Here is a 12,095-nt window from a genome sequence, read left to right as displayed (position 1 = left end):
AAGGTAAGGTCGCTAGGTGCTTTTTAGACTTATTCTATTAATCCAGTTCAGGTAATGGGGGAGACAGTCAGAGCAGTGGTGTGCTCCGTATGCAGTATGTGGGAAGTCAGGGTCAACACAGTTGTCCCTGATGACCACACCTGTAAAAGGTGCGTCCAGCTGCAGCTCCTATCAGACCGAGTTAGGCAGTTGGAGCAGGAGCTGGATGAACTACGGATCATTCGGGAGGTGGAGGCAGAGATAGATAGGAGTTATCAGGAGGTAGTCACACCAAAAAACCAAGATTTAGGCAGATGGGTGACGGTCCAGAGAGGCAGGGGGAGCAGGCAGAGAGAGCAGAGCACCCCTGCGGCCATTCCCATTAACAATGTATACTGTACTGGATACTGTTGATGGGGATGACCTACCAGGAATGAGTTGCAGTGGTCCTGCCTCTGGCACAGAGGTTGAACCCTCAACTAGAAAGGGGAGGAGGGAAGAGAAGAGAGCGATAGTTTTAGGGGACTCTATAGTTAGGGGGGCAGATAGGAGATTTTGTGGGGCAGATCGGGAGTCTCGGATGGTATGTTGCCTCCCTGGTGCCAGGGTCCGGGACATCGCAGATCGGGTGCAGGCTATTCTTGAGAGTGAGGGCATGAACCCAGATGTAGTGGTCCATGTAGGGACCAATGATGTAGGTAAGGTGAGTGAGGGGGTCCTGCTTAGAGAGTTCAGGGAGTTAGGAGGGAAGCTGAAAGGCAGGACCTCCAGGGTGACAATCTCAGGATTGCTACCTGTGCCACGTGCGAGTGAGGCAAAGAATAGAATGATTATGCACATTAATACGAGGCTGAGAGCATGGTGCAGAAAGGAAGGGTTCAGGTTTTTGGATAATTGGTCTTTGTTCCAGGGACATTGGGATCTGTTTTGAAGGGACGGTCTACATCTGAACCGGAGGGGTACTAACATTCTTGCAGGAGTGTTTGCCAGTGCTGCTCGGGGGGGTTTAAACTAGATGTGCAGGGGGCAGGGATCCAGATTACGAGAGAAGGTGATATGATGAAAGATAAGGGACAGGTGGGGAATACACGTTTCCCAAATATTAATTGTGTAAAGGTGAAAGGTGAGACAGAACATGTGTTGGAAAAGTTACATGTACAGAGAGTTGGTCAGAAGGAGCATGAAGTTAAATGTGTAGAAGGTTTGGGTGATCTTGAGAAGGTCATCAAAATTCAAGGTGCAATTAGCCCGATGGAAGTTCAAGGAGCTGGGTTAGGTACAATAGACAGTGTTTTAAGCAAAGAGAGGAGGAATGGGCTAAGAATTCTATACTTGAATGCGCGTAGTGTCAGAAATAAGACAGATGAGCTTGAAGCTCAGATGAAAATGGGGAACTACGATATTGTTGGGTTAACGGAGACATGGCTGCAAGGGGATCAGGCCTGGGAATTGAGTGTACCAGGGTATACGTGCTATCGTAGAGACAGAAATATGGGAAGAGGGGGTGGGGTGGCCCTGTTGGTGAGGAATGAGATTCAGTCCTTAGCAAGAGGTGACTTGGGAACAGGGGAAGTAGAGTCTGTGTGGATTGAGCTGAGGAACAGTAAGGGTAAAAAGACCCTAATGGGTGTTGTGTACAGGCCTCCAAACAGTAGCTTGGATATTGGGTACAAGTTGATTAGGGAGTTAACATTGGCATGTGCTAAAGGTAATGTAGTCGTTATGGGAGATTTCAACATGCAGGTGAACTGGGAGAATCAGGTAGGTGCTGGACCCCAGGATAGGGAGTTTGTGGAGTGTCTGAGGGATGTATTTTTGGAACAGCTTGTGCTTGAGCCAACCAGGAACGAGGCTATTTTGGACTTGGTGATGTGTAATGAACAGGAATTGATAAGTGATCTTGAAGTAAAGGAGCCATTAGGAAGTAGTGATCATAACATGATGTTTTTATCTACAATTTGAGAGGGATAAGGGCAGATCAGAGGTGTCAGTGTTGCAATTAAATAAAGGAGACTACGGAGCCATGAGGGAAGAGCTGGCCAAAGTTAAATGGGCGGATGCCCTGGCAGGAAAGACAGTGGATCAGCAGTGGCAAATATTCTTGGGGATAATACAAAAGATGCAAAAGCAGTTCATTCCAATGAGAAGGAAGGATTCAAAGAGGGGGAAGGGGCCACAGTGGTTGACAAAGGAAGTCAGAGATTGTATAGCATTAAAGAAAAAGAAGTATGACAGGGCTAAGATGAGTGGGAATACAGATGATTGGGAAAGTTTTAAGGAACAGCAGATCTTAACTAAAAAAGCAATACGGAGAGAAAAAATCAGGTATGAGCTCAGTCTAGCCAGGAATATAAAAGGGGATAGCAAAAGCTTTTTTAGCTATGTGAAGAGAAAGAAGATAGTTAAGAACAATGTTGGCCCCTTGAAGAATGAATTGGGAGAAATTGTTATGGGAAACAGGGAAATGGCAACAGAATTTAATGCGTACTTTAGATCCGTCTTCAGCAGGGAGGACACAAGCAATCTCCCAGATGTATGGATGGGCCAGGGTCATAAGATATCAGAGGAATTGAAACAGATTGACATTAGGAAAGAAACTGTGATGAGTAGACTGGTAGGACTGAAGGCTAATAAATCCCCGGGTCCAGATGGTCTGCATCCGAGGGTTCTAAAAGAGGTGGCTCAGGAAATTGCGGATGCATTGGTAATCATTTTCCAATGTTCCTTAGATTCAGGATCAGTTCCTGAAGATTGGAGAGTGGCTAATGTTATCCCACTTTTCAAGAAGGGAGGGAAGGAGAAAACGGAGAACTATCGCCCTGTTAGCCTAACGTCAGTCGTGGGGAAGATGCTTGAGTCCATTATTAAGGACAAAATAGTGGCATATCTTGATGGCAGTAATAGGATTAGGCCGAGCCAGCATGGATTTACCAAGGGCAAATCATGCTTGACTAATCTGTTGGAGTTTTTTGAGGGTGTAACAGGGATGTTAGACGAGGGTAAGCCAGTGGATGTTGTGTACCTAGATTTTCAGAAGGCATTCGATAAGGTGCCACATAGAAGATTGGTGAGTAAAATCAGAGCTCATGGCATTGGGGGCAGGGTTTCAACATGGATAGAAAACTGGTTGGCAGATAGAAAGCAAAGGGTAGCAGTGAATGGGTGTTTCTCGGACTGGCTGGAGGTGACTAGTGGGGTACCACAGGGCTCTGTATTGGGACCACAGCTCTTTATGATTTATGTCAACGATTTAGATGAGGGCATTGAAAACTATATCAGCAAGTTTGCTGACGATACTAAACTGGGTGGCAGTGTGACATGTGAAGAGGACGTTAGGAGAATACAGGGAGACTTGGATAGGCTGGGTGAGTGGGCAGATACTTGGCAGATGTCATTCAATGTGAATAAATGTGAAGTTATCCACTTTGGAAGCAGGAACAAGAGGGCAGAGTATTGTCTGAACGGTGTAGAGTTAGGTAAGGGAGAAATGCAAAGAGACCTAGGAGTCCTAGTTCATCAGTCAATGAGGTGAATGAGCAAGTGCAACAGGCAGTGAAGAGGGCAAGTGGAATGTTGGCCTTTATTACAAGGGGAATTGGGTACAAGAGCAAGGATGTCCTTTTGCATTTGTACAGGGCCCTGGTGAGACCACACCTGGAATATTGTGTACAGTTTTGGTCTCCAGGTTTAAGGAAGGACATTCTGGCAATTGAGGAAGTGCAGCGTAGATTCACTAGGTTGATTCCTGGGATGGTAGGGCTGTCTTACACAGAGAGGTTGGAGAGATTGGGCTTGTACACGCTGGAATTGAGGAGATTGAGAGGGGATCTGATTGAAACGTCTAAGATAATTAAAGGATTTGATAGTATTGAGGCAGGAAATATGTTCCAGCTGTTGGGAGAGTCCAGTACCAGAGGGCATGGATTGAGAATAAGAGGTCAGTTATTTAAAACAGAGTTGAGGAAGAGCTTCTTCTCCCAGAGAGTTGTGGAGATGTGGAATGCACTGCCTCGGAAGATGGTGGAGGCCAATTCTCTGGATGCTTTCAAGAAGGAGCTAGATAGATATCTGATGGATAGGGGAATCAAGGGATATGGGGACAAGGCAGGGACTGGGTATTGATAGTGAATGATCAGCCATGATCTCAGAATGGCGGTGCAGACTCGAGGGGCCGAATGGTCTACTTCTGCACCTATTGTCTATTGTCTATTGTCTAAGTGTCCACATAGAGGTTGATGTAGCCAGTGATGCAATCAGTAAGTCCATTGATGTCCTCCCCACATGGTTCACAAAGCACATTTCAGTCAGTAACCTCAAAGCAGCCCTTCAGGTGTCAATGGGCTTTGGAAACCATTTCTTTACTATCTTGGTGGTAGTTAGCTGTTGTTGTACTTTGGGCTTGTACAGGTTGTGATCTGACCTTCCAAGTGGTGGGGGGAGGGGGGAGCTGTGTGAGTATTTAACATTTGCAAACAAGATCCAGTGTTTTATTTTCTCTTCATCTATTACTCCTGAGTGAGTTTTGTTGATGAGCTCCTCTCTCTTCAATATTAAAAAAATTCCATGTTTTTGCAGTTGGTAGAGGTGGTGGGTTTGAAAGGTGATGTCTCAGGCAGCACGTACGGATTCAATCAAAACCTGTTGAATACTGAAAAGTCTAGATTGAGTAGATGTGATGATGTTTCCTATTGTGGGGAATCTAGGATCAGAAGGCAGAGCCTCAGAATAAAAGGACGTTCTTTTAGACCAGAGAAGAGGAGAAAGGAAGTGGTGAATCTGTGGAATTCATTGCCACAGACAGCTGTGCAGGCCAAATCATTGAGTATATTTTAAGCAAAGGTTGATAGGTCCTTGATCTGTCAGGGCATCAAAGGTTACAGAGAGAAGCCAGGAGAATGTGTTTGAGAGGGATAATAAATCTTCCATGATGGAATGGCGGAGCAGACATGATGGGCCAAATGGCCCAATTTGATCCTATGTCTTATAATCTCACATCTGGTCTTGTTACCAACTTGCCAAGCTGTGTCAATTATTTTCTCACTTTACCACCTCAGAAAAATAATCATTTGAAGCAGCCATCAGATTTCCTAGTCAGTGTAAAGAGCTCCAGTTCTTTTATTGTAGTCCAGGTCAGTTACATTCTTCAATGATCAAGTGTACTCGCCATGTATGTTTACCCTTGTGTAAGGGTGGCCTTACTGAAGTACCTCTGTGGTCACTGAGTCATTGTACAGAGATGATCCACCCGCAAACAATCTAAACCTTTCAGACTCCCTCACTCCCTGACTACCACCTTGACTGTACACCCTGAAATGCTTTTTCTTCACAACCACCAACGAGAACAGAGGAGTGCCCCAAAGAATGAATGACAGTTAAATGTTAGAACCCCAAAGCCTCCTCAGCTCCCCCCTCCTGCGCGTAAGCGGCAGTGAACAACCATCCCCCTCCCCCCAGCAGCAAAAGAAAAGTGCCCCTGTTACCAGCACTCAGGCGTGAGCAAAGCGATAGACTTGCAGTTACCCCAAAGACTACATTGTTCACCCGATAATTCGACATCTGCAAGAAGGTGGGGGAGTGGTCGGAGAGGAAGAGGAAGAAGTACTCGGTGGTAGGTGATAGGGGTAACTGGGGGGAGGGTTAAGTGAACAGCTGGGAAGTCATTTGCTGAACGAGATGAAGGGCAGAAGATATGAAAGCACGGAAATACGTACCACCAGACTCAAGAATAGCTTCTATCCTGTGGAAATGGAATTTAAATTGGTTCATTACTGCCACATATACAAGTACAGTGAAAATAACACACACAAAATGCTGAGGAAATCAACAGGTCAGGCAGCATCTATGGAGGAAGATGAACAGTCGATATTTCAGGCCAACACCCTTCATCAAGACAGGTTTCGGCCCGAAACATCAACTGTTTATTCCTGTCTATAGATGTTGTCTTACCTGCTGAGTTCCTCCAGCATCTGTGTGTGTTTCTCTGGATTTCCAGCATCTGCAGAATCTCTTCCAGTCTCTCCAGAACCTGATCATGATTCAAGTCCTCCTGTACCCACAGCCTCTCACTCTTATCACACCCCCTTAACTCATTTTCCAAAAGATGTTACACAGAACAGTTAAGAACTTCACGATGAATCCAGTAATCACTCATCCAGTTGGGAAATACAGAGGAGGCTTGGCCCAGAGGCAGAGCAGAGGAGATGATTTAATGGTTAGTGATGACTTTATTAATTGACAGCAAAATAACAAGCCATGAGGGGGCACAAAACAGGAGGGACAGATACTAAACTAAACAGATACTAAAGAATATTAAAGAATGAATTGCCCTCACAGCTTATCACTGGAAGCAAATCCTGACGTCATGTAAATGGTGAAGATGGCAAGGAGCTGTAATGTCCATCAATGTTTTGGCTTGAACTTGGTTGCGTTTTAGGTTCGTGGGGATGGTTTTGAGGGAAGTGTGAGGAATTCTATTCAAGATTATTTATCTCATGTACATCAAAACATACAGTGAAATATGTTGTTTGCATTAACAACAAACACACCTGAAGGTGTACTGGGGGCAGCCTGCAAGTGTCGCCACTCATTCTGGCGCCAACACAGCATTCCCACAATGCACGACAAAACAACAAACAACACAACAAGCATCAGAACAACACAGAACACAACAAACATCAAAACAACAACAATGAAAGAAGCCCCGTTCCTCCCACCCACACACACCGTCCTCCAGACCCAGGACAGTCCATATTCTTCAGCCTCAGATTCACACTCACACTCCGGGGTCGGTTAGCATTTAGGGACAGGGGCCGAGGGGAGTTAGAGGTCAGGGGCAGTAAATGAGGAACGGGGGCAGGAACAGCAGTTTGGAGTTTGTCTGCCAGTCCCAGGTCAGAGGTCAGTATGGGTGGGAGATATGAGGATTGATGCCACCCCTCCCACCTCCCACCTCCCCTCAGGCCACCAATGTCATAGGTCAGTGCAGTTTTGGAAGTTGAGGCCCAAAGGTCAAACCCATGAGCAATGAGTCCTGTCGCTGATATCCAACTCAGCTAAAATCAGAGGGCAAAGGGCAGGGTTCATCATGTGGAGACAGAGGCCCAAAGGTTGAAGTCCTGACTGGGTTGGCTTGTCTGCAATTTAGAGATCAGATGCCTGGGAGTTTGTCCCAGGGACTGAAAGTCGCAGACCCAATGTCTGAGAGTCTGGGGACAAGGTTTGGAGGCCTGGGGATGACCTGTCCTTGCGTTGGAGGCCTGTCTGTCTGAGTGGGTGAGTGGTGGGGAGGGTGGGAAGGGGCTTGCTTTGTCTTTTGTTTTGTTCTTGTTCTGTTCTGTTGAACATTGTGGCCATGCTATATTGGCACCAGAACCTGTGTTGACACTTGCAAGCTGCCCCGAACACACTCTTGGGTGTATTGGTTGTTAAAGCAAACAACACATTTCCCAGAAGACATGGTCCATTCAGCCCATCGAGTCTGTCCACCATTCCATCATGGCCGATTTATTATCCCTCTCAACCCCATTCTTCAGCCTTCTTTGGTGTCCTAATTGATCAAGAACCTATCAAACTCTGTATTAAATACACCCAATGACTTGGCCTCCACTGCAGCCCATGGTAATAAATTCCACAGACTTCACTGAATGTCTGAATGTACATGTGACAAACCTGAATTTGGTTCAGATCTGTGGTGGCAAAGTCCATGAATGTATGATAATTCATGTTTGTCCCACTCCCATCGGGGAGGAGGCTGCGTAGCGTCCACGCCTGGACCACCAGACTCGAACAGTAACCAGTACCATCAGGAAGAATCCCAGCCACCCTGCTCATGGACTGTTTGTCCCTCTCCCATCAGGGAGGAGGCTACGTAGTGTCCACTCCAGGATGGCCAGACTCAAAAACAGTTACTTTGATCAACACCCCCGCCCACTAATCCGCCCCTCCACACCCCCAGATACCACCATCTCTCTTCACCAGGAGACATCCCTCTTGCCTGGCTGGTGTCAGTGGTCTTTATCACCACTTTATCACTTCCTGCCGGTCACCTGACGTACAGACACTCCTGCGCCCAGCGTCACTTTATGGACATACAATCAGACTGTGTATTTAAGCTAATTGATGTATTTACATTGACTGTGTTTTATTATTATTATGTTGTTCTTTATTTTTTTGTGTTTCTTGTTCATTATCGGGTCGGGAGTAACAATTATTTTGTTCTCCTTTACATAGATAGATAGATAGACAGATACTTTACTCATCCCCAAGGGGAAATTCAACATTTTTCCAGTGTCCCATACACTTATTGTAGCAAAACTAATTACATACAGTATTTATATGCATCTAAAATCACCCTCCCAAAAAGCATTAATAAATAGCTTTTAAAAAGTTCTTAAATAGTTTACTAAAGTGCATTGAGTGGTAACTTAAGCTCAGTTCTAACCCCGGCACTTAACATGTCTTGCCTGGTGGTTGAATTGTAGAGCCGAATGGCGTTGGGGAGTAATGATCTCTTCATCCTGTCTGAGGAGCATTGCATTGACAGCAACCTGCCACTGAAGCTGCTTCTCTGTCTCTGGATGGTGCTGTACAGAGGACGTTCAGGGTTTTCCATGATTGACCGGAGCCTACTCAGCGCCCTCCGCTCTGCCACCGATGTCATACTCTCCAGTTCTGTGCCCACGACAGAGCCCACCTTCCTTACCGGCTTATTAAGACGTGAGGCGGCCCTCTTCTTAATGCTGCCTCCCCAGCACGCCACCACAAAGAAGAGGGCTCTCTCCACAACTGACCGATAGAACATCTTCAGCATCTCACATTTGTGTGTTTGTTTACTGGAAGTGTCTCTGAACAATCTTGAAACGTGAATCTTTTGTGTGTGTGTGTGAGTGTGTACGTATATGTTACAATTGAAGGCTATTTTTGAAATAAAATTGAAAACTGAAAGTTTGCTCGTTTTGCAAAGTCCGTTCCCCTTTCACAATCGTCCGTTTCGGACTTTGCCGGGTCCAGCTTTGGGGACTGTCTCTAAGTGTTTTCGTTTTCGGCTCCGTGGTGAGCGCTGGCGTTTTTCGTCGGCTGACAGAACAAGATTATGCCGACGCTCCCTCCCGGGCCGGTATATCATCCGCCGCCGAAGCCGGCCACCTGCAATCGGCGAGATGCTGTCCGGCTGGTCGGTGGCGCTGCTCGGCGTCCTGGTGGTGGCTTCGGCCGCAGGTGAGGGGTGAATCCAGCGGGGAGCGGACGCACCTTCACCTCTTTGCTCCTCAAGGGCCCCGAGCAGGTCTGCGGGCATTCGTCCTGCTGGTTCGAGCAGCCTCGTTGTTGACTTGCTGGGGTCCGAGGCGGGTCCGGTGCGGTGGTGTGAGGGGGTGATTGTTGAGCTGACGGGCCCGGGTTGGCATGCAGTTTACTCTGGAGGAGTTATTGAGTATATTTAAAGCGGGGTTGATAGATACTTGATTAGTCAGGGCGTCAAAGGTTGCGGGAAGAATGGGGTTGAGAGGAATAGTAAAGAAGCGCTGATCGAATGATTGAGCAGTACTGATGGGCTGAATGGCCTAATTCTGCTCCTATCGCTATGGTGGACTGGGAGTAAAATCGGAAACAATCCGAATGTTTTTTTCGGAGTTCAGAGTCAAAAATCAATATTGGATAATGGGATCAGCTGGCAGAGAGCCCCAGCGTGGGGATAGGAACTCACTTGTGTCTAGGTCCCAGCAGGGCACTGGTGAAGGTTGGGGTCTATTCCCAAGGTTCTGTCATTGCCTTCAACTGAATTCTGGTCTCACCTTGCAGTCCTGGTTGCCCATGACAGGAGAGAGTGCAGGGGAGTTTTATCAAGATTGCTGGGCATTATTGGCGGGGTGGAGATATGCCTCTACCAAAGGGAATTTAAGGTGCTCTTGCCCTCCGTAAGCCTGCAGGTCACACCTGAGCACCTGCTTAGCCCCTACCCCGATGAGAGTCAGGTGGTGGATGGTCATATGAGTAGCTAGTGTGCCTCACAAGTCCTGGTTATGCGACCACTGACACCAGGCAGACAATCTCTGAAGCGTATTGATAATGGTTGGGTCCTCCGTCACTGACCAGAAGAAGGCAATGGCAAACCACTTCTGTAGAAAAACTTTGCCAAGAATAATCGTGGTCATGGAAAGACCACGATCGGTCACGTCATACGACACGGCGCGTAATAATAATGATGATGATGATGATGATGCATTGTTTTTGTAACTTGTCGTATTTTTCTCTTGCACTGTACTGTCACACAAACAAACTTAGCAGTGACAGTAAACCTGATTCTGAATTTCCTTTCACTTTCAACTTCAAGCATCATTGTAGATTAGAAAGCTGATGGAATCCCAGATTCCTTTCTTTGAGAAAAATAAACTAACCTGTTCCTGCACACCTCCCTTAAACTTAACGAATTTGCCCTTTCAACCCAGGGAAAAGTACTATCTGCCTACTCTATCTATGCCTCTCATAAGCTGAAGAGGGATCTCTCCCGGTGAAGAGGGATCTCTCCCGGACAAGAGGGATCTCTCCCGGACAAGAGGGATGTCTCCCGGACAAGAGGGATGTCTCCCGGTCAAGAGGGATGTCTCCCGGTCAAGAGGGATGTCTCCCGGTCAAGAGGGATCTCTCCTGTTTACTTGGCTCGGATGAAGAGTTTTATTTCCTAACGCACAAGATTGCAAAATCACTGCTTGGCAGTTCTACGTGTTCTCTCGTTTCACGAAGGCCTAAAGTTGTTTCTGGCAAATGTTCAGCTTATGTTTTGTTTTGTGACAGCAGTACATTGCAATGCAGGATAATAATTACAAAATTTAATTACAATAACATATATAATTAAATAAAGTGAGTAGTGTGAAAGGAGAATAAAACAAGTAAAAGTAGTGAGGGAGAGTTCATGGGTTCATTTTTCATTCAGAACCTGATGGCGGAGGGGAAGAATTTGTTGCTGAAGTATTGAGTGTTTCTCTGGGCTCCTGATGGTGCAGGAGAAGAAGACGCGTCTCACTCAGTGTCTTCGAAAGCCTCCTGTGAATGAAGTGTGGAATCATGGCCTTTCCGTCTCGTGTTTCCAGACTTCTGTTACCGAAAGTTTGTGAAATCACTTCTTGAAAACTGAACAGACGTAGCAGGATGCACTCATCATCACGGGAGAGCAGATTGCTATGTTAGATTTTTAGGAAGTTCCTCAATAGTTACAGGAGGAATCAAGGATTGGTTTCAATCTGTTTCGGGAAACCAACGACTATTTCAGAGTCCCAGGAGTTTGCTGTACAATTGTGCAAAAGTCATCCCATTCTTTTCCTTCCTGGTACAGGTGAATTTCCTGCTGTGAGAACAAACTCTCACCTCTACTCTGAACTTTCAACAACTCGTGTTCTCTGTCTGTGTCTATCTATTTTTCTATATGCATTTTGTCCTTTGCTTATTGGTTGTTTGTCCGTCTTTGTGTGTCATGTCATTAATTTTATTGTGTTTCTCTGTTGTAATGTGAATGCCTCTAAGGGTAGAATATGATGGCTTTGATAATAAATTTACTTTGAACTATGAAATTAACTTTGTAGATGAAAACACTGATTCAAAAAATTGGAAACTGGCTTCTGTAGCATCTGCCTGAACTAACTAACCCGTTCGCCAGGCCCATGGACCACCGTTGTTGTTCTTGTCCCGCCGATACGTGACAGACACGTTTCACTGCGGAAGTTCGGAAGCATGTTGACGGGAATGCTGGGAGGATGAGGTCAGATTTGAAGGTATTTGCCTTCTGTCCGGGACGGAGGCCGAATGGCTCTGATTCTATTCTTTGCATTTCAGATTCAAGTTACCGTCAGCAAACTCGACGGGCTGAATGGCCTAATTCTGCTCCTAATTCTTATGGTCCGATAGGATAAATGCCGTAAAAATGTGATTTCTCCCAGCAGTAGTACAGTACATCACAAATATGACACTTATAAATGACATCAACTGAACGTAAATTACGCACATACAACATAATATATAAAAATATAGGTTACGGGGACATTCCTATGAGGAGAGGTTACGTGAGCTGAGCCTTTTCTCTTTGGAATGAAGGAGGATGAGAGGTGACGTGATGGAGGTGTACA

At 46.1% G+C, this 12,095-nt stretch overlaps 1 protein-coding gene across 3 annotated transcripts in view; it reads left to right on the top strand.

Moving 5' to 3' along the window:
- Positions 1-9,096: 9,096 nt before the first annotated feature.
- The window catches only part of LOC132407058 (fatty acyl-CoA hydrolase precursor, medium chain-like), a 66,630-nt gene continuing 63,631 nt past the window's right edge, over positions 9,097-12,095 (top strand). For 2 of the 3 annotated variants that reach the window (XM_059993305.1, XM_059993304.1), the window contains exon 1: positions 9,097-9,195. In XM_059993305.1, coding sequence (XP_059849288.1) covers positions 9,138-9,195 — 58 coding nt within the window. In that variant the 5' untranslated portion in view covers positions 9,097-9,137. Of the gene's footprint in view, positions 9,263-12,095 lie in introns of all 3 variants that reach the window. The other variant, XM_059993306.1, reaches the window with a different exon arrangement.

Source organism: Hypanus sabinus, chromosome 17 (genome assembly GCF_030144855.1).
Source record: "Hypanus sabinus isolate sHypSab1 chromosome 17, sHypSab1.hap1, whole genome shotgun sequence".
Taxonomy (NCBI): Eukaryota; Metazoa; Chordata; class Chondrichthyes; order Myliobatiformes; family Dasyatidae; genus Hypanus; species Hypanus sabinus.
Note: the sequence above shows the minus strand (reverse complement) of the source record. Positions and strands in the feature narration are given on the sequence as shown.